Source organism: Cherax quadricarinatus, chromosome 6 (assembly GCF_038502225.1).
Source record: "Cherax quadricarinatus isolate ZL_2023a chromosome 6, ASM3850222v1, whole genome shotgun sequence".
Classification (NCBI taxonomy): domain Eukaryota; kingdom Metazoa; phylum Arthropoda; class Malacostraca; order Decapoda; family Parastacidae; genus Cherax; species Cherax quadricarinatus.
This window is the reverse complement of record NC_091297.1, coordinates 48,147,892-48,175,637: the sequence shown is the minus strand read 5'-3', so window position 1 is coordinate 48,175,637 and position 27,746 is coordinate 48,147,892. Positions and strand designations below refer to the sequence as shown.

Sequence of the window (27,746 nt, the reverse complement as noted above, 5' to 3'; positions counted from 1 at the left end):
AGTGTGATGGAATGTAGCAGGTAAGTCATCCAGTGTGATGAAATATAGCAGGTAAGTCATCTAGTGTGATGGAATATAGCAGGTAAGTCATCCTGTGTGATGGAATATAGCAGGTAATTCATCCAGTGTGATGGAATATGACAGGTAAATCATCCAGTGTGATGGAATATGATAAGTAAGTCATCCAGTGTGATGGAATATAGCAGGTAAGTCATCCTGTGTGATGGAATATAGCAGGTAAGTCATCCAGTGTGATGGAATATGATAAGTAAGTCATCCAGTGTGATGGAATATAGCAGGTAAGTCATCCTGTGTGATGGAATATATCAGGTAAGTCATCCAGTGTGATGGAATATAGCAGGTAAGTCATCCAGTGTGATGGAATATATCAGGTAAGTCATCCTGTGTGATGGAATATAGCAGGTAAGTCATCCTGTGTGATGGAATATAGCAGGTAAGTCATCCAGTGTGATGGAATATAGCAGGTAAGTCATCCGGTGTGATGGAAAATAGCATGTAAGCCATCCAGTGTGATGGAATGTAGCAGGTAAGTCATCCAGAGTGATGGAATATGACAAGTAAGTCATCCAGTGTTATGGAATATGATACGTAAGTCATCCAGTGTGTTGGAATATGACAGGTAAGTCATCCAGTGTGATGGAATATAGCAGGTAAGTCATCCATTGTGATGGAATATGGCACATAAGTCATCCAGTGTGATGGAATATAGCAGGTAAGTCATCCAGTGTGATGGAATATAACACATAAGTCATCCAGTGTGATGGAATATGAAAGGTAAGTCATCCAGTGTGATGGAATATGACAGGTAAGTCATCCAGTGTGATGGAATATAGCAGGTAAGTCATCCATTGTGATGGAATATGGCACATAAGTCATCCAGTGTGATGGAACATAGCAGGTAAGTCATCCAGTGTGATGGAATATAACACGTAAGTCATCCAGTGTGATGGAATATGAGAGGTAAGTCATCCAGCGTGATGGAATATGAGAGGTAAGTCATCCAGAGTGATGGAATATGACAGGTAAGTCATCCAGTGTGATGGAATATGACAGGTAAGTCATCCTGTGTGATGGAATATGAGAGGTAAGTCATCCAGCGTGATGGAATATGAGAGGTAAGTCATCCAGAGTGATGGAATATGACAGGTAAGTCATCCAGTGTGATGGAATATGACAGGTAAGTCATCCTGTGTGATGGAATATGAGAGGTAAGTCATCCAGAGTGATGGAATATGACAGGTAAGTCATCCAGTGTGATGGAATATGACAGGTAAGTCATCCAGTGTGATGGAATATGAGAGGTAAGTCATCCAGCGTGATGGAATATGAGAGGTAAGTCATCCAGAGTGATGGAATATGACAGGTAAGTCATCCAGTGTGATGGAATATGACAGGTAAGTCATCCTGTGTGATGGAATATGAGAGGTAAGTCATCCAGAGTGATGGAATATGACAGGTAAGTCATCCAGTGTGATGGAATATGACAGGTAAGTCATCCTGTGTGATGGAATATAGCAGGTAAGTCATCCTTTGTGATGGAATGTAGCAGGTAAGTCATCCAGTGCGATGGGATATGAAATGTAAGTGATCCAGTGTGATGGAATGTAATAGGTAAGTCATCCTTTGTGATGGAATATGACAGGTGAGTCATCCAGTGTGATGGAATATAGCAGGTAAGTCATCCAGTGTGATGGAATATAACACATAAGTCATCCAGTGTGATGGAATATGAGAGGTAAGTCATCCAGCGTGATGGAATATGACAGGTAAGTCATCCAGTGTGATGGAATATATCAGGTAAGTCATCCTGTGTGATGGAATATGAGAGGTAAGTCATCCAGAGTGATGGAATATGACAGGTAAGTCATCCAGTGTGATGGAATATGACAGGTAAGTCATCCAGTGTGATGGAATGTAGGAGGTAAGTCATCCTTTGTGATGGAATATGACAGGTGAGTCATCCAGTGTGATGGAATATAGCAGGTAAGTCATCCAGTGTGATGGAATATAGCAGGTAAGTCATCCAGTGCGATGGAATATAGCTGGTAAGTCATGCAGTGTGATGGTATATTGCAGGTAAGTCATCCAGTGTGATGGAATATGACAGGTAAGTCATCCAGTGTGATGGAATGTAGGAGGTAAGTCATCCTTTGTGATGGAATATGACAGGTTAGTCATCCAGTGTGATGGAATATAGCAGGTAAGTCATCCTGTGTGATGGAATATAGCTGGTAAGTCATGCAGTGTGATGGTATATTGCAGGTAAGTCATCCAGTGTGATGGAATATAGCAGGTAAGTCATCCAGTGTGATGGAATATGACAGGTAAATCATCCTGTGTGATGGAATATAGCAGGTAAGTTATCCTGTGTGATGGAATATAGCAGGTAAGTCATCCTGTGTGATGGAATGTGAGAGGTAAGTCATCCTGTGTGATGGAATATGACAGGTAAGTCATCCAGTGTGATGGAATATAGCAGGTAAGTCATCAAGTGTGATGGAATATGACAGGTAAGTCATCCAGTGTGATGGAATATAGCAGGTAAGTCATCCTGTGTGATGGAATGTAGCAGGTAAGTCATCCTGTGTGATGGAATATAGCAGGTAAGTCATCCAGTGTGATGGAATGTAGCAGGTAAGTCATCCAGTGTGATGGAATATAGCAGGTAAGTCATCCAGTGTGATGGAATATAGCAGGTAAGTCATCCAGTGTGATGGAATGTAGCAGGTAAGTCATCCAGTGTGATGGAATAAAGCAGGTAAGTCATCCAGTGTGATGGAATATGGCAGATAAGTCATCCAGTGTGATGGAATATGACAGGTAAGTCATCCTGTTTGATGGAATATAGCAGATAAGTCATCCAGTGTGATGGAATATGACAGGTAAGTCATCCAGTGTGATGGAATATAGCAGGTAAGTAATCCTGTGTAATGGAATATAGCAGGTAAGTCATCCAGTGTGATGGAATATAGCAGGTAAGTCATCCAGTGTGATGGAATATAGCAGGTAAGTCATCATGTCTGACGGAATATGACAGGTAAGTCATCATGTCTGATGGAATATGACAGGTAAGTCATCATGTCTGATGGAATATGACAGGTAAGTCATCATGTCTGATGGAATATGACAGGTAAGTCATCATGTCTGATGGAATATGACATGTAAGCCCTCATGTCTGATGGAATATGACAGGTAAGTCATCATGTCTGATGGAATATGACAGGTAAGTCATCATGTCTGATGGAATATGACTGGTAAGCCCTCATGTCTGATGGAATATGACAGGTAAGTCATCATGTCTGATGGAATATGATAGGTAAGTCATCATGTCTGATGGAATATGACAGGTAAGTCATCCAGTGTGATGGAATATGACAGGTAAGTCATCCAGTGTGATGGAATATAACAGGTAAGTCATCCAGTGTGATGGAATGTGACAGGTAAGTCATCCAGTGTGATGGAATATGACAGGTAAGTCATCCAGTGTGATGGAATATGACAGGTAAGTCATCCAGTGTGATTTAATATGACAGGTAAGTCATCCAGTGAGATGGAATGTGACAGGTAAGTCATCCAGTGTGATGGAATATGACAGGTAAGTCATCCAGTGTGATGGAATGTGACAGGTAAGTCATCAAGTGTGATTTAATATGACAGGTAAGTCATCCAGTGTAATGGAATATGACAGGTAAATCATCCTGTGTGATGGAATATGACAGGTAAGTCATCCAGTGTGATGGAATATGACAGGAAAATCATCCAGTGTGATGGAATATGACAGGTAAATCATCCAGTGTGATGGAATATGACAGGTAAGTCATCCAGTGTAATGGAATATGACAGGTAAGTCATCCAGTGTGATGGAATATGACAGGTAAGTCATCCAGTGTGATGGAATATGACAGATAAGTCATGCAGTGTGATGGAATATGACAGGTAAGTCATCCAGTGTGATGGAATATAGCAGGTAAGTCATCCTGTGTGATGGAATATGACAGGTAAATCATCCAGTGTGATGGAATATGACAGGTAAATCATCCAGTGTGATGGAATATAGCAGGTAAGTCATCCTGTGTGATGGAATATGACAGGTAAGTCATCCTGTGTGATGGAATATGACAGGTAAATCATCCAGTGTGATGGAATATGACAGGTAAGTCATCCAGTGTGATGGAATGTAGCAGGTAAGTCATCCAGTGTGATGGAATGTAGCAGGTAAGTCATCCAGTGTGATGAAATATAGCAGGTAAGTCATCTAGTGTGATGGAATATAGCAGGTAAGTCATCCTGTGTGATGGAATATAGCAGGTAATTCATCCAGTGTGATGGAATATGACAGGTAAATCATCCAGTGTGATGGAATATGATAAGTAAGTCATCCAGTGTGATGGAATATAGCAGGTAAGTCATCCTGTGTGATGGAATATAGCAGGTAAGTCATCCAGTGTGATGGAATATGATAAGTAAGTCATCCAGTGTGATGGAATATAGCAGGTAAGTCATCCTGTGTGATGGAATATATCAGGTAAGTCATCCAGTGTGATGGAATATAGCAGGTAAGTCATCCAGTGTGATGGAATATATCAGGTAAGTCATCCTGTGTGATGGAATATAGCAGGTAAGTCATCCTGTGTGATGGAATATAGCAGGTAAGTCATCCAGTGTGATGGAATATAGCAGGTAAGTCATCCGGTGTGATGGAAAATAGCATGTAAGCCATCCAGTGTGATGGAATGTAGCAGGTAAGTCATCCAGTGTGATGGAATATGACAAGTAAGTCATCCAGTGTTATGGAATATGATACGTAAGTCATCCAGTGTGTTGGAATATGACAGGTAAGTCATCCAGTGTGATGGAATATAGCAGGTAAGTCATCCATTGTGATGGAATATGGCACATAAGTCATCCAGTGTGATGGAATATAGCAGGTAAGTCATCCAGTGTGATGGAATATAACACATAAGTCATCCAGTGTGATGGAATATGAGAGGTAAGTCATCCAGTGTGATGGAATATGACAGGTAAGTCATCCAGTGTGATGGAATATAGCAGGTAAGTCATCCATTGTGATGGAATATGGCACATAAGTCATCCAGTGTGATGGAACATAGCAGGTAAGTCATCCAGTGTGATGGAATATAACACGTAAGTCATCCAGTGTGATGGAATATGAGAGGTAAGTCATCCAGCGTGATGGAATATGAGAGGTAAGTCATCCAGAGTGATGGAATATGACAGGTAAGTCATCCAGTGTGATGGAATATGACAGGTAAGTCATCCTGTGTGATGGAATATGAGAGGTAAGTCATCCAGCGTGATGGAATATGAGAGGTAAGTCATCCAGAGTGATGGAATATGACAGGTAAGTCATCCAGTGTGATGGAATATGACAGGTAAGTCATCCTGTGTGATGGAATATGAGAGGTAAGTCATCCAGAGTGATGGAATATGACAGGTAAGTCATCCAGTGTGATGGAATATGACAGGTAAGTCATCCAGTGTGATGGAATATGAGAGGTAAGTCATCCAGCGTGATGGAATATGAGAGGTAAGTCATCCAGAGTGATGGAATATGACAGGTAAGTCATCCAGTGTGATGGAATATGACAGGTAAGTCATCCTGTGTGATGGAATATGAGAGGTAAGTCATCCAGAGTGATGGAATATGACAGGTAAGTCATCCAGTGTGATGGAATATGACAGGTAAGTCATCCTGTGTGATGGAATATACCAGGTAAGTCATCCTTTGTGATGGAATGTAGCAGGTAAGTCATCCAGTGCGATGGGATATGAAATGTAAGTGATCCAGTGTGATGGAATGTAATAGGTAAGTCATCCTTTGTGATGGAATATGACAGGTGAGTCATCCAGTGTGATGGAATATAGCAGGTAAGTCATCCAGTGTGATGGAATATAGCAGGTAAGTCATCCAGTGCGATATAATATAGCTGGTAAGTCATGCAGTGTGATGGTATATTGCAGGTAAGTCATCCAGTGTGATGGAATATAGCAGGTAAGTCATCCAGTGTGATGGAATATAGTAGGTAAGTCATCCAGTGCGATGGAATATAGCAGGTAAGTCATCCAGTGTGATGGAATATGACAGGTAAGTCATCCTGTGTGATGGAATATAGCAGGTAAGTTATCCTGTGTGATGGAATATAGCAGGTAAGTCATCCAGTGTGATGGAATATAGCAGGTAAGTCATCCTGTGTGATGGAATGTGAGAGGTAAGTCATCCTGTGTGATGGAATATAGCAGGTAAGTCATCCAGTGTGATGGAATATGACAGGTAAGTCATCCAGTGTGATGGGATATAGGAGGTAAGTCATCCTGTGTGATGGAATATAGCAGGTAAGTCATCCAGTGTGATGGAATATGACAGGTAAGTCATCCTGTGTGATGGAATATGAGAGGTAAGTCATCCAGAGTGATGGAATATGACAGGTAAGTCATCCAGTGTGATGGAATATGACAGGTAAGTCATCCTGTGTGATGGAATATAGCAGGTAAGTCATCCTTTGTGATGGAATATGACAGGTAAGTCATCCAGTGTGATGGAATATAGCAGGTAAGTCATCCTGTGTGATGGAATATAGCAGGTAAGTCATCCAGTGTGATGGAATATGACAGGTAAGTCATCCAGTGTGATGGAATATAGCAGGTAAGTCATCCTGTGTGATGGAATATAGCAGGTAAGTCATCCTGTGTGATGGAATATAGCAGGTAAGTCATCCTGTTTGATGGAATATGACAGGTAAGTCATCCTGTTTGATGGAATATAGCAGGTAAGTCATCCTGTTTGATGGAATATAGCAGGTAAGTCATCCTGTTTGATGGAATATAGCAGGTAAGTCATCCTGTTTGATGGAATATAGCAGGTAAGTCATCCTGTTTGATGGAATATAGCAGGTAAGTCATCCTGTTTGATGGAATATAGCAGGTAAGTCATCCTGTTTGATGGAATATAGCAGGTAAGTCATCCAGTGTGATGGAATATAGCAGGTAAGTCATCCAGTGTGATGGAATATAGCAGGTAAGTCATCCTGTTTGATGGAATATAGCAGGTAAGTCATCCAGTGTGATGGAATATGACAGGTAAGTCATCCTGTTTGATGAAATATAGCAGGTAAGTCATCCAGTGTGATGGAATATGACAGGTAAGTCATCCTGTTTGATGGAATATGACAGGTAAGTCATCATGTCTGACGGAATATGACAGGTAAGCCCTCATGTCTGATGGAATATGACAGGTAAGTCATCATGTCTGATGGAATATGACAGGTAAGTCATCATGTCTGATGGAATATGACAGGTAAGTCATCATGTCTGATGGAATATGACAGGTAAGTCATCATGTCTGATGGAATATGACATGTAAGCCCTCATGTCTGATGGAATATGACAGGTAAGTCATCATGTCTGATGGAATATGACATGTAAGCCCTCATGTCTGATGGAATATGACAGGTAAGTCATCATGTCTGAAGGAATATGACAGGTAAGCCCTCATGTCTGATGGAATATGACAGGTAAGTCATCATGTCTGATGGAATATGACAGGTAAGTCATCATGTCTGATGGAATATGACAGGTAAGTCATCATGTCTGATGGAATATGACAGGTAAGCCCTCATGTCTGATGGAATATGACAGGTAAGTCATCATGTCTGATGGAATATGATAGGTAAGTCATCATGTCTGATGGAATATGACAGGTAAGTCACCCAGTGTGATGGAATATGACAGGTAAGTCATCCAGTGTGATGGAATATAACAGGTAAGTCATCCAGTGTGATGGAATGTGACAGGTAAGTCATCCAGTGTGATGGAATATGACAGGTAAGTCATCCAGTGTGATGGAATATGACAGGTAAGTCATCCAGTGTGATTTAATATGACAGGTAAGTCATCCAGTGAGATGGAATGTGACAGGTAAGTCATCCAGTGTGATGGAATATGACAGGTAAGTCATCCAGTGTGATGGAATGTGACAGGTAAGTCATCAAGTGTGATTTAATATGACAGGTAAGTCATCCAGTGTAATGGAATATGACAGGTAAATCATCCTGTGTGATGGAATATGACAGGTAAGTCATCCAGTGTGATGGAATATGACAGGAAAATCATCCAGTGTGATGGAATATGACAGGTAAATCATCCAGTGTGATGGAATATGACAGGTAAGTCATCCAGTGTAATGGAATATGACAGGTAAATCATCCTGTGTGATGGAATATGACAGGTAAGTCATCCAGTGTGATGGAATATGACAGGAAAATCATCCAGTGTGATGGAATATGACACGTAAATCATCCAGTGTGATGGAATATGACAGGTAAGTCATCCAGTGTAATGGAATATGACAGGTAAGTCATCCAGTGTGATGGAATATCACAGGTAAGTCATCCAGTGTGATGGAATATGACAGATAAGTCATGCAGTGTGATGGAATATGACAGGTAAGTCATCCAGTGTGATGGAATATAGCAGGTAAGTCATCCTGTGTGATGGAATATGACAGGTAAATCATCCTGTGTGATGGAATATGACAGGTAAGTCATCCAGTGTGATGGAATATGACAGGAAAATCATCCAGTGTGATGGAATATGACAGGTAAATCATCCAGTGTGATGGAATATGACAGGTAAGTCATCCAGTGTAATGGAATATGACAGGTAAGTCATCCAGTGTGATGGAATATGACAGGTAAGTCATCCAGTGTGATGGAATATGACAGATAAGTCATGCAGTGTGATGGAATATGACAGGTAAGTCATCCAGTGTAATGGAATATGACAGGTAAGTCATCCAGTGTGATGGAATATGACAGGTAAGTCATCCAGTGTGATGGAATATGACAGATAAGTCATGCAGTGTGATGGAATATGACAGGTAAATCATCCAGTGTGATGGAATATAGCAGGTAAGTCATCCAGTGTGATGGAATATAGCAGGTAAGTCATCCTGTGTGATGGAATATGACACGTAAGTCATCCAGTGTTATGGAATATGACACGTAAGTCTTCCAGTGTTATGGAATATGACACGTAAGTCATCCAGTGTTATGGAATATGACACGTAAGTCATCCAGTGTGATGGAATATGACAGGTAAGTCATCCAGTGTGATGGAATGTAGCAGGTAAGTCATCCAGTGTGATGGAATGTAGCAGGTAAGTCATCCAGTGTGATGGAATATAGCAGGTAAGTCATCATGTCTGATGGAATATGACATGTAAGCCCTCATGTCTGATGGAATATGACAGGTAAGTCATCATGTCTGATGGAATATGACATGTAAGCCCTCATGTCTGATGGAATATGACAGGTAAGTCATCATGTCTGATGGAATATGACAGGTAAGTCATCATGTCTGATGGAATATGACAGGTAAGCCCTCATGTCTGATGGAATATGACAGGTAAGTCATCATGTCTGATGGAATATGACAAGTAAGTCATCATGTCTGATGGAATATGACAGGTAAGTCATCCAGTGTGATGGAATATGACAGGTAAGTCATCCAGTGTGATGGAATATAACAGGTAAGTCATCCAGTGTGATGGAATGTGACAGGTAAGTCATCCAGTGTGATGGAATATGACAGGTAAGTCATCCAGTGTGATGGAATATGACAGGTAAGTCATCCAGTGTGATTTAATATGACAGGTAAGTCATCCAGTGTGATGGAATGTGACAGGTAAGTCATCCAGTGTGATGGAATATGACAGGCAAGTCATCCAGTGTGATGGAATGTGACAGGTAAGTCATCAAGTGTGATTTAATATGACAGGTAAGTCATCCAGTGTAATGGAATATGACAGGTAAATCATCCTGTGTGATGGAATATGACAGGTAAGTCATCCAGTGTGATGGAATATGACAGGAAAATCATCCAGTGTAATGGAATATGACAGGTAAGTCATCCAGTGTGATGGAATATGACAGGTAAGTCATCCAGTGTAATGGAATATGACAGGTAAGTCATCCAGTGTGATGGAATATGACAGGTAAGTCATCCAGTGTAATGGAATATGACAGGTAAGTCATCCAGTGTGATGGAATATGACAGGTAAGTCATCCAGTGTGATGGAATATGACAGATAAGTCATACAGTGTGATGGAATATGACAGGTAAATCATCCTGTGTGATGGAGAATTTGTACAGTAATTACAATCCTACAAGCAGTAGCCATACTTCTGTTCATTGTGTTTAGTGATGTTGTCTTGAATGTAACAAGAGAACCTCTGACTGTGTGTTACATTGTGTTTTTCCTTCACATGTCTGTTAAGTATGTAAGTCTGTTTAGGTACAGGCGCACGCAAGTGCTATTATCATATATAGTTTAGCATGTGTGTAAATTGCTGAAGATGACCCCAAAATAAACTCACAGAAGCTTATTTCCATTGTGTTTTGAAGTTTATATATATATATATATATATATATATATATATATATATATATATATATATATGTATATATATATATATATATATATATATATATATATATATATATATATATATATATATATATATATGTGTGTGTGTGTGTGTGTGTGTGTGTGTGTGTGTATATAGTGTGTGTGTATATAGTGTGTGTGTGTGTGTGTGTGTATAGTGTGTGTGTATATAGTGTGTGTGTGTGTGTGTGTATTATCTGCTGTACAAAGACGTTATAATACTCAACGTTAAGTTTACATAATTCACTACAAATGTTTATGACAATTCTGTGTTTACTGTGAACATTGTGTTAATGTATAACAATCTGCAAATCCAGTGTTGTACCACAATTCAGAGGGGAAACTTTTCAGTACGTTTCAGCCAGTCTTGTACCATCATCAAGTCTTGACTTGATAATATAAATCTTTAATGCAAATGCAAAGCTTGATATCCGATCAGTAAATTCATTTGTAGCGAAGCTGTATAAAGTTTATATTATCCTATCTTATCTTACCTCTGGTAGGACGGGGTCTATGACCGGAGGTTTGGGTACGTCAGGAAGGGCCACGTCCCACACCCTATCTGGGTTGTTAGTGTGGCATCCAAACCCGACAAGAACCATCCCACACACATCGTTGGCAGTCAGCTCTCGGTTCTCCAGGATCCACAGTAACTGAGGCTGGAGGTCAAAATTAATTTTGTTGGTTTGTGCTAACCTCATAAACCATACTGCTAGAAATGTTGTGTAGTTAATTTAATATCTTCATTATGCACCAGCCATACCCTTCATGTGGGTGATAATCAAAAAGATTACAGAAGCACATAGTGAGTCCAGGGACGGGGCCCAAAAGTTTCTGATGCTAAACAAGTTACAGTGACAATGAACAATTACATGTCGCGTATCTCATGGTCTTTTCAAACCTTTGTTCCCTGGGGGGGAGGGGGGATAAACTTTGTTAAGATAAGATTTTGTTCGGATTTTTAACCCCGGAGGGTTAGCCACCCAGGATAAGCCAAGAAAGTCAGTGTGTCTTCGAGGACTGTCTTATTTCCATTGGGGTCCTTAAATCTTGTCCCCAGGATGCGACCCACACCAATCGACTAACACCCAGGTACCTACTTGCTTGCTAGATGAACGGGGACACGTGCAAGGAAACACGCCAAGTGTTTCCACCCTTGCCGAGGATCGATCCACGGACACTGGGAGAGGAGAGAGTGTTGCCTACCAGGCCTCGGGACACCGTAGTTGGTTAATTGATCTTTAAGCCTGTGGACTACACGAGGGTCATTAAAGCTGTACGTAACCTTTACACCATCAGACAAGAATACTTTAATCCCTGTAATAGGGATGAAATTAGTCTCAGAATATATATGCTGAGAGAAATACTTTTCGATGTATACACCTTGTGAAGATTGTCATTGTTGTTGTTGTTGACTCACATATTAAACTTTAATAATTTAATACTACTCTTGCCTGTCGTACTCTTATACTTAATGTAATTATGGTAGAAAAATAAATCATCAATATATGAAAGCATCTGTAAAGTTTATCCTGAAATAAATTACTTACCTCAAATTAGATTACGTTAAGTCATAAAAATTGGGTTTGTTCAGTATGTTATGTACTAGTCAACGCTATCAGTTAGTTTGTTATCTTTATTGTGCGTCCATATTCATCCTTTGGGGGATTGTGCAAGGATTGTATAGGTACATAATGGGTTCAGGGACTGGACGCTATCACTCTCACTAGAGATAAGATTATATAATGTATTGTTAATTATTGAAAGTTGTTTACGGCACATTCAGCTGACTGACCAGTCTCAGGGTCTCACATGAGGAAAATTGTTATCTGACCTGGATTATAAGTTCGTTGCTCAGGCAGATAACTAACGTTGGCTCAGGCCAGTAACTGGATGGATCGTAGATACAGTCTGGCCTAGGTCTAGAAAAACTTTCAGTGATAAGTCCAGTAAGGTCTGGCAACGCTCACTGTGATCTCTGTAGTACAGTTGTTTGAGTTACCGCTGACGAACAAGCATGTGACGCACGATAAATTAGCCTCTCAGGCGGCACAACATGATTCATTTCACATTTAAATTAATTAATGAACATAAATCATGAGGCCTAACACAACCTCCTAAGAATTAAAATTAGGATAAGAATCTCACCTCGACCTCCTTGATTAAACTGTCGCACATGACGTGGTTGGCGATACCAAGGTCGACACAGAGGGCCACGATACCATCGACAATAATGTCGGGGCTGGTGCCGTTGTTGACCATGTGAAGTAGCTCGCTGACCCCGGCCTGGCAAGTCAGACACAGGAGGGTGATGGAGCCACCTTCTCTCGTCTCCCACTGCGAGTCTCCAAGCAAAAGATTCTCAAAGTTTAGTTCTGAAGAGACACAAAAAGCATCTATTGAGAGATTAGTCATGATGAAAAAGGCGACACAAACGATCGATCACCACAGAACCTGGGACACGAACTTCGTCTTTCGATGGGGCAGTCATTACAGAACCGGGGACGAGGAATCAATCAACATAGGATCATGAACAGTCGATGAAAATTTACTGAGCAGTCATAAAATTTCTTTCATATCCTCTCTTGAAAGATAATTATAGGACATTGGATGGGTAGTGATGGATGAAGCGGCAACTTACCGTGAGCGACCTGCTTGAGGCTGCTGCTGGCGAAGCCACTTTGAAAGGCGTTGTGGAACTCTTTAGCTAGTTCTTTCTCGTTGAAGATGTCCACCTCATTGTTCAGGGGAACGCCAGCACCTGTAAGATGATACAACATCCTAGTTTCATGAAATAACCCTTCACCATTCTTTCAAGATTATGAATGACATGGAAACAGAGATAGAAATGCCGTGTAATGAGATGCTTCATAGACAATCTTTTACCCTCGCAGTGAACTTTTTTCGTGACTTTGAAAAGCTTATTGTATGGTTGAATGTTGTTGTCTAATAATGATCTCATTACACTCTTTCCATTGTGTCGGTATTTTATACTAGTTCTCTCCATTAAGATTATAATATTTAGGTTATCTAAAAGCCACTAATTAACCTGGTGTCGTCGTTGATCTAACTGAGGTCAGCAACTGCCGTGACTGACTGAACTTAAAAACTAGTGTTTCTAGGGTATAGAGACTCGACCCAAACTGTTTCCTAATTTACACGGAATATTTAGAAAAATGCAAAGTGAAACACAAAATTATGATGAAGAACCTGGATAGTATTCAGAGACCTGGATAGTATTCAGAGACCTGGATAGTATTCAGAGACCTGGATAGTATTCAGATACCTGGATAGTATTCAGAGACCTGGATAGTATTCAGATACCTGGATAGTATTCAGAGACCTGGATAGTATTCAGAGACCTGGATAGTATTCAGAGACCTGGATAGTATTCAGAGACCTGGATAGTATTCAGAGACCTGGATAGTATTCAGAGACCTGGATAGTATTCAGAGACCTGGATAGTATTCAGAGACCTGGATAGTATTCAGAGACCTGGATAGTATTCAGAGACCTGGATAGTATTCAGAGACCTGGATAGTGTTCAGAGACCTGGATAGTATTCAGAGACCTGGATAGTATTCAGAGACCTGGATAGTATTCAGAGACCTGGATAGTATTCAGAGACCTGGATAGTATTCAGAGACCTGGATAGTATTCAGAGACCTGGATAGTGTTCAGAAACCTGGATAGTATTCAGAGATCTGGATAGTATTCAGAGACCTGGATAGTATTCAGAGACCTGGATAGTACTCAGAGACCTGGATAGTATTCAGAGACCTGGATAGTATTCAGAGACCTGGATAGTACTCAGAGACCTGGATAGTACTCAGAGACCTGGATAGTACTCAGAGACCTGGATAGTATTCAGAGACCTGGATAGTATTCAGAGACCTGGATAGTACTCAGAGACCTGGATAGTACTCAGAGACCTGGATAGTACTCAGAGACCTGGATAGTATTCAGAGACCTGGATAGTATTCAGAGACCTGGATAGTATTCAGAGACCTGGATAGTATTCAGAGACCTGGATAGTATTCAGAGACCTGGATAGTATTCAGAGACCTGGATAGTATTCAGAGACCTGGATAGTGTTCAGAGACCTGGATAGTATTCAGAGACCTGGATAGTATTCAGAGACCTGGATAGTATTCAGAGACCTGGATAGTATTCAGAGACCTGGATAGTATTCAGAGACCTGGATAGTATTCAGAGACCTGGATAGTGTTCAGAAACCTGGATAGTATTCAGAGATCTGGATAGTATTCAGAGACCTGGATAGTATTCAGAGACCTGGATAGTACTCAGAGACCTGGATAGTATTCAGAGACCTGGATAGTATTCAGAGACCTGGATAGTACTCAGAGACCTGGATAGTACTCAGAGACCTGGATAGTACTCAGAGACCTGGATAGTATTCAGAGACCTGGATAGTATTCAGAGACCTGGATAGTACTCAGAGACCTGGATAGTACTCAGAGACCTGGATAGTACTCAGAGACCTGGATAGTATTCAGAGACCTGGATAGTATTCAGAGACCTGGATAGTATTCAGAGACCTGGATAGTATTCAGAGACCTGGATAGTACTCAGAGACCTGGATAGTATTCAGAGACCTGGATAGTATTCAGAGACCTGGATAGTACTCAGAGACCTGGATAGTACTCAGAGACCTGGATAGTACTCAGAGACCTGGATAGTACTCAGAGACCTGGATAGTACTCAGAGACCTGGATAGTACTCAGAGACCTGGATAGTATTCAGAGACCTGGATAGTATTCAGAGACCTGGATAGTATTCAGAGACCTGGATAGTACTCAGAGACCTGGATAGTATTCAGAGACCTGGATAGTATTCAGAGACCTGGATAGTACTCAGAGACCTGGATAGTATTCAGAGACCTGGATAGTATTCAGAGACCTGGATAGTACTCAGAGTCCTGGATAGTACTCAGAGACCTGTATAGTACTCAGAGACCTGGATAGTATTCAGAGACCTGGATAGTATTCAGAGACCTGGATAGTACTCAGAGACCTGGATAGTATTCAGAGACCTGGATAGTACTCAGAGACCTGGATAGTACTCAGAGACCTGGGTGGGTTCGTGTAATGGTTGCAGCGAGGATAATGTATTTCAACGTGAAGTGCAAAGTAGTGAATTTTGAATGCAACATTGACAAGCCGGGTTATATAATATCTGGAAACGAATTAATCGATAAAAAATACACCCCAGAGAAGGCACTAACAATGACCTACGGCACAACAAACTATTTATTTTTATCAACTTGTCGCTTATATAACCTCTCTTATAACATTAATATTTTATATTGCAGTTATCAGCCCTTACCTTGAATATTATATAACAAAGATAAACTACCAAGGTACAGATACGGACGACAAAGCTCTTATCTTCATTAAGAAACAAACACTTTGATGAAAGACTAGAAGCACTTAAAGTACTGAATTGTTTTTTGTAGTTACAACCTCGGAGGGCAGGTTGTTCTAGTGTGTAATAACTGAATTATAAATTTTACCTACATATGTATTGGAGTTATTGTCTAAGAGTTTCATGTTCTCGTTCCATGCTAGAGAATGTGATCTTGGATTCTTTATTTCCTTAATGAGAAGAGGTTAAGGACCAATTGGACAAGTACTCTCCTCAGGGGACAGATGCTCAAGCCTTTGTTATTGCCTCTGCCTAATGATCCAAATATATTTAGCACTTAATTAGATGTGTTTCAGTCGCTGCACGATCCCAGAATGATATTCCAGTTTATCATAACTCAGTGTCTTGTACCTCAGTGCTCTCCACTGGAATAATGCAGAGTGCAGTATAAGTTTGTAATGCAGGGAAATATCAACACTAAATATCTGAAGCAAATCAAAGAGACATCCACAGGTCATAATATGAAAATTAATGTCCCAGTTCCTTCAATTAAAAAAATGAACAATTAGGACATAGGCAGCCCGAATTTTGTTCCACTAAGAAACACCAGTTTGGAAGCTAAACTGAAGAGCCATTTCATTATTATCTCAGAGGCACTAGTATCCTGCAGATAGGAAAGTCTGTCCTCATTGAATTTTAAAACGCCCTAAAAATACACTTTTTCAATTTTCTTTTCTCATTTATAAGAACATAAGAACATAAGAACGAAGGAACACTGCAGAAGGCCTACTGGCCCATCCGAGGCAGGTCCAAGTCTCCTACCGGCTTAAGCCAATGCACCCAACCCAGTCAGGTCAGGTCACATTGACTTAAGGGAGGAACACGGCAACCGACCTGGTAGCACAAGCTATCAGGTCTAACTCACACCCACCCACATCCACTCATGTATTTATCCAACCTATTTTTAAAGCTACACAATGTTCTGGCCTCTATAACGGTACTTGGGAGTTTGTTCCACTCATCCACAACTCTATTACCAAACCAGTACTTTCCTATATCCTTCCTGAATCTGAATTTTTCCAACTTAAAACCATTGCTGCGAGTCCTGTCTAGGCTAGATATTTTCAGCACACTATTTACATCCCCTTTATTTATTCCTGTCTTCCATTTATACACCTCAATCATATCCCCCCTAATTCTACGTCTTTCTAGAGAGTGCAGATTCAGGGCCCTTAGTCTATCCTCATAGGGAAGGTTTCTGATACATGGGATCAACTTTGTCATCCTCCTTTGTACATTTTCCAGAGAATTTATATCCATTCTGTAATAAGGTGACCAAAACTGTGCAGCATAATCTAAATGAGGCCTAACCAAGGATGTATAGAGTTGAAGAACAACCTGAGGACTCCTATTATTTATGCTTCTTGATATGAAGCCAAGGATTCTATTAGCTTTATTGCGAACACTTATGCACTGTTGTCTTGGTTTCAGATTACTGCTAACCAGAACTCCTAAATCTTTTTCGCAATCCGTAATATTAAGATCTACATTATTTAGTTTATATGTGGCATGGTTATTGTCCTGTCCAACATTTAGAACTTTGCATTTGTCTATATTAAACTGCATCTGCCACTTCTCCGACCACTGCATCAGTCTATTCAAATCTTCCTGGAGTGCTCGAATGTCCTCGTCAGAATGAATTCGACGGCCTATTTTGGTGTCATCGGCAAACTTGCCGATGTCGCTCTTTATGCCCTCATCTATGTCGTTTATGTAGATTGTGAACAGCAGGGGGCCCAACACTGACCCCTGTGGAACACCGCTCGTGACACTTCCCCACTCTGATTTCTCCCCATTTATGCAAACTCTCTGCTGCCTATTTGTCAACCATGCCTCTATCCAGGAAAAAATTTCTCCTCCTATTCCATGTGCTTTAATTTTCCTCAATAGTCTCTGATGTGGGACCCTGTCAAAAGCCTTAATGAAGTCCATATACACAATATCATATTCATTACCATGATCTACCTCCTCAAATACCTTAGTGAAAAAAGTTAATAAATTCGTAAGGCAGGAACGCCCCTTTGTAAAACCATGCTGAGATTCGTTGATTAATTTATGCTTTTCAAGGTGGCTACGAACTGCCTCGGCAATTATTGATTCCATAAATTTTCCCACTATGGAGGTTAGGCTTATTGGTCTATAGTTCGAAGCTAAGGACCTGTCACCTGTTTTGAAAATAGGTATCACATTTGCCATTTTCCACTTATCTGGCACCATGCCAGTTTGTAGTGATATGTTGAAAAGATTAGCCAAAGGTGTGCTAAGCTCCTCTTTACATTCCTTTAGAACCCTTAGGTTTTAATTTATCTATTTGCCTAAGGACCATGTCACTTGTGACCCTAATCGTGCACAGTTTATTATCGTCCTGTTCTACATAATTTATCATTACTGGAATATCGCTGGTATCCTCCTGTGTAAAAACTGAGAGGAAGTATGTGTTAAAAATTCTACACATTTCCTTATCACTGTCAGTGAGCTGACCCGAGGAACTTTTGAGTGGGCCTATCTTGTCCCTGATCTTACTTCTGTATACCTGAAAGAATCCTTTTGGGTTAGTCTTCGATTCTCTTGCAACTTTAACCTCATAATCTCTTTTTGCTTTTCTAATTCCCTTTTTTATTTCTCTCTTTAACTGAATATATCGATTTCTCAATTGCCCCTCTCCTCTTTTGATTTGCCTGTATATGCCTCTCTTTTGACCAATCAGATATTTTAATCTATTGTTCATCCATTTAGGATCATTTTTGTTTGATCTGATTTCCCTATTTGGAACATAATTTGACTGAGCAGCTAGAACTATGCCCTGGAAAGCATCATATCGGCAACCATCACCACCTACCTGACCCTTAGTCAGGTCATTCCAGTTCAGCCCACCTAAGTAATTTTTCAGTCCTATGAAATCAGCCAAGCGAAAGTCAGGGACGGAGACTTGATTGCCATTATTAGGGGAATTCCATGATATATTAAAACTGAGTGATTTGTGATCACTTTCCCCAAGCTCATCATTAACCTCAAGATTATTAATTAGTGTTTCCCTACTGGCAAGAACCAAGTCAAGGAGGTTATTTCCCCTAGTTGGCTCTGTCACAAACTGTTTTAAAAAACAATCCTGGATCGTATTTTTTTTTTTAAGAAAATCGAATCAGTCTGGAGTTTACCTGGAGAGAGTTCCGGGGGTCAACGCCCCCGCGGACCGGTCTGTGACCAGGCCTCCTGGTGGATCACAGCCTGATCAACCAGGCTGTTGCTGCTGGCTGCACGCAAACCAACGTACGAGCCACAGCCCGGCTGATCAGGAACCGACTTTAGGTGCTTGTCCAGTGCCAGCTTGAAGACTGCCAGGGGTCTGTTGGTAATCCCCCTTATGTGTGCTGGGAGGCAGTTGAACAGTCTCGGGCCCCTGACACTTATTGTATGGTCTCTTAACGTGCTAGTGACACCCCTGCTTTTTATTGGGGGGATGTTGCATCGTCTGCCAAGTCTTTTGCTTTCGTAGTGAGTGATTTTCGTGTGCAAGTTCGGTACTAGTCCCTCTAGGATTTTCCAGGTGTATATAATCATGTATCTCTCCCTCCTGCGTTCCAGGGAATACAGGTTTAGGAACCTCAAGCGCTCCCAGTAATTGAGGTGTTTTATCTCCGTTATGCGCGCCGTGAAGGTTCTCTGTACATTTTCTAGGTCGGCAATTTCACCTGCCTTGAAAGGTGCTGTTAGTGTGCAGCAATATTCCAGCCTAGATAGAACAAGTGACCTGAAGAGTGTCATCATGGGCTTGGCCTCCCTAGTTTTGAAGGTTCTCATTATCCATCCTGTCATTTTTCTAGCATCTGCGATTGATACAATGTTATGGTCCTTGAAGGTGAGATCCTCCGACATGATCACTCCCAGGTCTTTGACGTTGGTGTTTCGCTCTATTTTGTGGCCAGAATTTGTTTTGTACTCTGATGAAGATTTAATTTCCTCGTGTTTACCATATCTGAGTAATTGAAATTTCTCATCGTTGAACTTCATATTGTTTTCTGCAGCCCACTGAAAGATTCGGTTGATGTCCGCATGGAGCCTTGCAGTGTCTGCAATGGAAGACACTGTCATGCAGATTCGGGTGTCATGTACCTCTGTAATCTGTAAATACCTTTGTAACTTGTCATGATTGTGACTAGACCTACCTGGAGTTCATTACCTTTGTAAATTGTGAGTTCATTACCTTTGTAAATTGTGAATTCATTACCTCTGTAACTTGCTCAGCTATCAAAACTTTGAGGCCCAGTCCCTGGACCCATTATGTACCTCTGTAATCTTTTGACTACCGCCCACAGGATGGGTATGGGGTGCATAATAAACATATTAAACTAACTAACTAAATCTGCAAAGGAAGACACGGTGGTGTGGCTGACATCCTTGTCTATGTCGGATATGAGGATGAGGAACAAGATGGGAGCGAGTACTGTGCCTTGTGGAACAGAGCTTTTCACCGTAGCTGCCTCGGACTTTACTCTGTTGACGACTACTCTCTGTGTTCTGTTAGTGAGGAAATTATAGATCCATCGACCGACTTTTCCTGTTATCCCTTTAGCACGCATTTTGTGCGCTATTACGCCATGGTCACACTTGTCGAAGGCTTTTGCAAAGTCTGTATATATTACATCTGCATTCTTTTTATCTTCTAGTGCATTTAGGACCTTGTCGTAGTGATCCAATAGTTGAGACAGACAGGAGCGCCATGTTCTAAACCCATGTTGCCCTGGGTTGTGTAACTGATGGGTTTCTAGATGGGTGGTGATCTTGCTTCTTAGGACCCTTTCAAAGATTTTTATGATATGGGATGTTAGTGCTATCGGTCTGTAGTTCTTTGCTGTTGTTTTACTGCCCCCTTTGTGGAGTGGGGCTATGTCTGTTGTTTTTAGTAACTGTGGGACGACCCCCGTGTCCATGCTCCCTCTCCATAGGATGGAAAAGGCTCGTGATAGCCCATATCACGAGTTCTTGATGAACACGGAGTTCCATGAGTCTGGCCCTGGGGCAGAGTGCATGGGCATGTCATTTATCGCCTGTTCGAAGTCATTTGGCGTCAGGATAACATCGGATAGACTTATGTTAACCAAATTTTGTGGCTCTCTCATAAAAAATTCATTTTGATCTTCGACTCTCAGTCTGGTTAGCGGCTTGCTAAAAACTGAGTCATATTGGGACTTGAGTAGCTCACTCATTTCTTTGCTGTCATCTGTGTAGGACCCATCTTGTTTAAGTAGGGGCCCAATACTGGATGTTGTTCTCGACTTTGATTTGGCATAGGAGAAGAAATACTTTGGGTTTCTTTCGATTTCATTTATGGCTTTTAGTTCTTCCCGCGATTCCTGACTCCTATAAGATTCCTTTAGCTTGAGTTCGATGCTTGCTATTTCTCTGACCAGTGTCTCCCTACGCGTTTCAGATATATTGACCTCTTTTAGCCGCTCTGTTATTCTTTTCCGTCGCCTGTAAAGGGAGCGCCTGTCTCTTTCTATTTTACATCTACTCCTCCTTTTTCTTAGAGGAATAAATAAGCCTTGTGCATACATCGAGTGCCACCAAGTTAATCTGTTCTAGGCATACGTTGGGGTCTGCGTTGCTTAGTATATCTTCCCAGCTTATATCGGTTAGGACTTGGTTTACTTGGTCCCACTTTATGTTTTTGTTATTGAAGTTGAATTTGGTGAATGCTCCCTCGTGACTAGTCTCATTATGTCGGTCTGGGGCTCCACGCATACATGTCTGAACCTCAATTATGTTGTGATCTGAGTATATTGTTTTTGATATGGTGACATTTCTTATCAGATCATCATTGTTAGTGAAGATGAGGTCTAGTGTATTCTCCAGTCTAGTAGGCTCTATTATTTGCTGGTTTAAATTGAATTTTGTGCAGAGATTTAAAAGCTCGTGTGAGTGTGAGTTTTCATCAGAGCTGCCTCCTGGTGTTATTACTGTAACAATATTATTTGCTATATTCCTCCATTTTAGGTGCCTTAAGTTGAAATCCCCTAGGGGCAAGATGTTGGGTGCAGGAGCTGGAAGATTTTCCAGACAGTGGTCAATTTTTAACAGCTGTTCCTGGAATTGCTGGGATGTTGCATCCGGAGGCTTGTAGACTACCACAATGACTAGGTTTTGGTTCTCGACCTTTACTGCTAAAACTTCCACTACATCATTTGAGGCATTTAGCAGTTCTGTGCAAACAAGTGACTCTGCAATGTACAGGCCAACCCCCCCCCCCCTTTTTGCCTGTTCACTCTGTCACATCTGTATAGGTTGTAACCTGGGATCCATATTTCGTTGTCCAAGTGATCCTTTATGTGGGTCTCAGTGAAAGCCGCGAACATTGCCTTTGCCTCTGCAAGCAGTCCACGGATGAAAGGTATTTTGTTGTTTGTTGCTGGCTTTAGACCCTGTATATTTGCAAAGAAGAATGTCATCGGACTGGTGGTACTTTTAAAAAGAGTGGTAAGTTGGCACCCACTCAGCCGAAAATCAATAAAAAAAAATACTGTTCATTATGATAAACCAGCATTTAGGGTTTAAAGCCGATCAAAAGAGGCATTTTCTAGTTATTACATGGGAAACAAATCATTTAATAAAATTTTCAAATAGAAATTTACACAGCTGGAAGTGAGTTTTGTTTTAATAAAGTTCAACAATAGTGAAAGTTTGAAGCTGATCAGAAAGGCATTCTCCAGTAACTGATCTGATTTCAAGTGTTTTAACAATTTCCCTAAAAACTCAAATTTGCCCGAACACCCTAGATTAGGAACGATAATAAATTGTTGAACTAGGCATAAGAATTAAGTTACAACTGGGCGTCTACACTGCAAACTGAATTGTTTGCAATCCTAATGGCGCTAAAGCTAACCTATGACACTGAGCTTGACTCTATCATCATTACTGATTCTATGTCATCATTGAAGGCTCTTGACTCATATAATGACTCCAACAACATGCTCATTGGAGAAGCCAGATATAGATACTCAAAAATCCTGGAAAAAAAAATTAATGTACAATTGCTATTGATCCCATCACACATTGGATTACTCCTTCATGATAAAGTTGATATGTTAGCCAAGAAGAGTACCCAGAAGGAGAATGTAGAATATAACTTTGGTATATCTGTTTTCTAGCATTAGGAATAATATTAGGAGAGAAGTAAATAATGAAGATGATTGTTATAGGAATGCAGTTAGAAGCCTGAGTAGATCTATAACCCACTATGATAACATGAACGTAGATAAGTATGTTTATGGAGCAACTTGCAATGTGAACAGACTGACTGATGTTGTAGTGGACAGGCTTAGGCTTGGTTACAAGTACTTCTGGCAGTTTGGGAGACACACAGATGATGATCAAACTAAATGTAAATTATGTGATCAGGCATATGGTCACTCTCTTGAACACTATGTGCTTAATTGTCCACTTATTGAGGAATACAGAGACAGACAGTATAATAACCTATGTGACATGTCAAGATATCTTATTAATGAAAATAAGATACCAGATATACTAAGCAAATTCCCTAAATTTGCTTGTAACAGATAAGTGAACTATAGATATGTAGATATAAATCCAAATGTACACCTGTTAGCCCTTTTGGGGCCTAGTTCCTAGGCCTTTTGTGTATCCGTCCTTAGGATGGATGTGGAGTGCACAATAAGCTAGCCACTTCGGTGGCAAAATCTAAAAATCTAATCATGCTAAAAATCTGGGACATCAACCTTCTTACAGCATACATCATCATTAATACTTTGAAGTCGATCAGAAGTCTTCTTTAGTTACTAAAGACAAATGATTATCATCATTTTTTCAATAAATTAACAAATTGGGACTTACGTCCCATAGCTCAATTACTAACGCTTTCTGCTCACATACTGAGGTCCTGAGGTCCGGGGATCGATCCCCGGTACGGGTGAAGACATTAGGAAGTGTTTCCTTAAGACACCTGCTGTCCATGTTCACCCATCAGTTAAATAAGTACCCGGGTGTTAGACGACTGGTGTGGGTCGCATCCTGGGACAAAATTGACCAATTTGCTGAAATGCTTTGCTTAACAAGCGGCTTTCTATATAGTAGTATATCATTGATGTTAGTTAGGCCTGTATACCTTGTACATGTACTTGTAGAAATAAAGATATTATTATTATTATTATTATTATTATTATTATTATTATTATTATTATTATTATTATTATTATTATTATTATTATTATTATTATTATTATTATTATTATTATTATTATTATTATTATTATTATTATTATTATTATTATTATTTTATTATTATTATTATTATTATTATTATTATTATTATTATTATTATTATTATTTTATTATTATTATTATTATTATTATTATTATTATTATTATTATTATTATTATTATTATTATTATTATTATTATTATTATTATTATTATTATTATTATTATTATTATTATTATTATTATTATTATTATTATTATTATTATTATTATTATTATTATTATTATTATTTTATTATTATTATTATTATTATTATTATTATTATTATTATTATTATTATTATTATTATTATTATTATTATTATTATTATTATTATTATTATTATTATTATTATTATTATTATTATTATTATTATTATTATTATTATTATTATTATTATTATTATTATTATTATTATTATTTTATTATTATTATTATTATTATTATTATTATTATTATTATTATTATTATTATTATTATTATTATTATTATTATTATTATTATTATTATTAGTAGTAGTAGTAGTAGTAGTAGTAGTAGTAGTGGTAGTAGTAGTAGTAGTAGTAGTAGTAGTGGTAGTAGTAGTAGTGGTAGTAGTAGTAGTAGTAGTAGTAGTAGTAGTAGTGGTAGTAGCAGTAGTAGTAGTAGTAGTAGTAGTAGTAGTAGTAGTAGTGGTAGTAGTAGTAGTAGTAGTAGTAGTAGTAGTAGTAGTAGTAGTAGTAGTAGTAGTAGTAGTAGTAGTAGTAGTAGTAGTAGTAGTAGTAGTAGTGGTAGTAGTGGTAGTAGTAGTAGTAGTAGTGGTAGTAGTAGTAGTAGTAGTAGTGGTAGTAGCAGTAGTAGTAGTAGTAGTAGTAGTGGTAGTAGTAGTAGTAGTAGTAGTAGTAGTAGTAGTAGTAGTAGTAGTAGTAGTAGTAGTAGTAGTAGTAGTAGTAGTAGTAGTAGCATGAAACTTGCGTTCAGGAAACCACACCAGAGGTGATAATTTGACGCCGATCAGAAGAGTCAGTCTCCAGTTATGTCACGGATTCCAATTATTTTTTAATACTTTACTCTAATTGCAAATTTAAATTTACTGAAGCCGTTCAGAAGAGATAAACAACTTATTTGATGGCGTGATGCTGTGCCACTGAGGATGTTTGGCAGTTATTGGTGCCATTCCAAGATGCAGGTAATGGGTTCAACAATTTTGGTCATAGAACACTTACACATGCAAGTGTTCCAAGAATTTTGTCTCCGTTATCGTACACAAATACTGAAAATTTGAAGCTGGTCGGATGAGGCGTTCTCGAGTTATGAGCGAAAGAAAAACGAAGAGTTTGATGATGGAAAAAGTCAAAAAAAAAAAAAAAAAATTGGCGACCACTGAAAGTCCGTCTTTGGGGATGTCTTAAAACCCGCAGTCTTATATATTTTTTTTTCTTGTAGACTGGATTTCCAGTCCCTGATCCTGAGTCGCCAGCTGTTAATTAGGTTTCTTCTGAACATTTGCAGCTTCGCCCCTCCCTACCCAGTTCTTTACAAACATTGACTAGTGGACATTTTTCTTACTTATGTACTTTATTCTATTAATAAATAAAAAATGATAGAGAATTATTGACCGTGGTGCATCTACAAGTACATGTACAAGGCATACAGTCCTACCTGACATCAGTGACATACTACTATACTGAAAGCAGCTTGTTATGCAGAGTATTTCGAGCAAATTAGGTCAGTGTCCCAGGATGCGACCCACACCAGTCCACTAACACCCAGGTACCCAGTTTACTGACAGGTGAACAGGAACAGCAGGTGTCTTAAGGAAACACGTCCTAATGTTTTGCAGCCGTACGGGGGATCGACCCCCGGACCTCAGTGTGTGAGATGAGTGCGCTGGCGATCGAGCTACGGGGCACCAGGATAATGCAGGGGAGTCAATCATTTCCATGTGGTTCTTTGGTCCTCTTTCCCAGGATGCGACCCACAACAGTTGGTTAAGCCCCAGGTACCTACTTACTGCTAGGTGAACAGGAGCAACATGTGTGAGGAAATATACTCGCCGTCCTCTCTCGTCCTGTTTAGAACCTGGGTAATTCAGTTATAAACCAAAAATTGGACCATTTGACTCACTAGCCACAAGAGATATATGTAAAAAAAAAAAAGTAAGACAACGAACGCCTGATGGTCCCTCAGAAAAAAATATAGTTCTTATTAGGTTGAGGAACAATGTAACTGCTGTCGGGTTTATACTTCGCAACACTGCATCCGAAGAAGTATCTTTACTCCACCCGAAATCACATTGATAATAAGTCAATATTCAGAAAATTCTCACCAAGGACGAGGGCAGTAAACAGAAGAGCGAGAGTGAGCGTGGAGGCCATAGTGCAGAGTGTGTCCTGCTGCACGGCGTCTCCAGAAGTGTGTCCTGCTGCACGGCGTCTCCAGAAGTGTGTCCTGCTGCACGGCGTCTCCAGAAGTGTAGGCAGAAGGCAGGTGGGATCTACCATCTGATGCTTCCATCACCTGCACCTTCACACGCCTCGAACTCGTTCACATTGTTATCTCAACTTGTGTGCCTTTTTCTAATTCTGTTTACTGTTATGACAAGGACGTAGGGTACGGCTATTCTTCTGATTAATGTGCAGTAAAAACTAGATGCATTTAGGTGAACGTTCCGATAAAGGTATCCTAGTATTACGTAACACCAGATCCCAGTGTCTCGTGCCATGCATTCGAAAATGTGCAGAACGAGGTATAAGTTGATAAAGAAGATAAATATTAGCGTCGAAAATTTGCAGATCAGAAAAGACATTCACAAGTCATAAGAACATATGAAAGGAGGAACACTGCAGCAGACCCACTGGCCCATACTAGGTAGGTCCTTCACAATCCATCTCACTAATAGAATTATTTGCCTAACCCACCTTCAACGCTACCCAAGCAATAAACTTTGATAAATCTATTTACTCATGTGCATGTCCCACTTAGATCCATCCTTTCTCACTTATTTATCCAACCTAAATTTGAAACTACCCAAGGTTTGCTCCAACAACCCTACTTGACAGACTGTTCCACTCATCAACTACCTTATTTCCAAATCCTAAAATAAACAACCAACATTAAGCTTGAAGTTGCTCAGAAGTTGTATTAGTAAGTTATGACTGGGAAGGTCTGTAAGTAATCTGATGCAACATCCACAAAAAGCAGTATTTCAGTGTATCCAGTTTCCAAAAAGCTAATTTGGATATACACAAGATAAAATCAATCCAAACTTTTCTGCAAGACTAACCATATTTTAAGAAAGTAGATACAATGAGTAGTAAGTAAGTAAGTTAGTAAAAAAGCAATTAAGAAAGTTCGTAAATAAGCAAAGTAAATAAGTAAGTTTTTATGTAAGCTTAGTGTACATAACACAATTTTTTAAGAAGATTATTTAAGGCAACAGATGTTATAGTCACTTAAGTTACTTCAATAAATTTATTATGCACAGCATACCCATGGTGTGAGTGGTAGTCAAAATATTACTGAGGAACATAATGGGTCCAGGAACTGGACTCCAACGTTATGATAGATGAACAA

At 39.7% G+C, this 27,746-nt stretch overlaps 1 protein-coding gene across 1 annotated transcript in view; it reads right to left on the bottom strand.

Annotated features, from left to right (window-relative positions):
* Positions 1–26,701, bottom strand: part of LOC128694469 (sphingomyelin phosphodiesterase) — a 162,859-nt gene extending 136,158 nt beyond the window's left edge. Inside the window, exons 1-4 of the mRNA XM_070081535.1 lie at positions 26,500–26,701; positions 13,128–13,247; positions 12,635–12,861; positions 10,981–11,145 (exon numbers count right to left, since the gene is read on the bottom strand). Of these exons, the coding sequence (XP_069937636.1) occupies positions 10,981–11,145; positions 12,635–12,861; positions 13,128–13,247; positions 26,500–26,674 (687 nt within the window). The 5' untranslated portion in view covers positions 26,675–26,701. The remainder of the gene's footprint in view (positions 1–10,980; positions 11,146–12,634; positions 12,862–13,127; positions 13,248–26,499) is intronic.
* Positions 26,702–27,746: the final 1,045 nt, after the last annotated feature.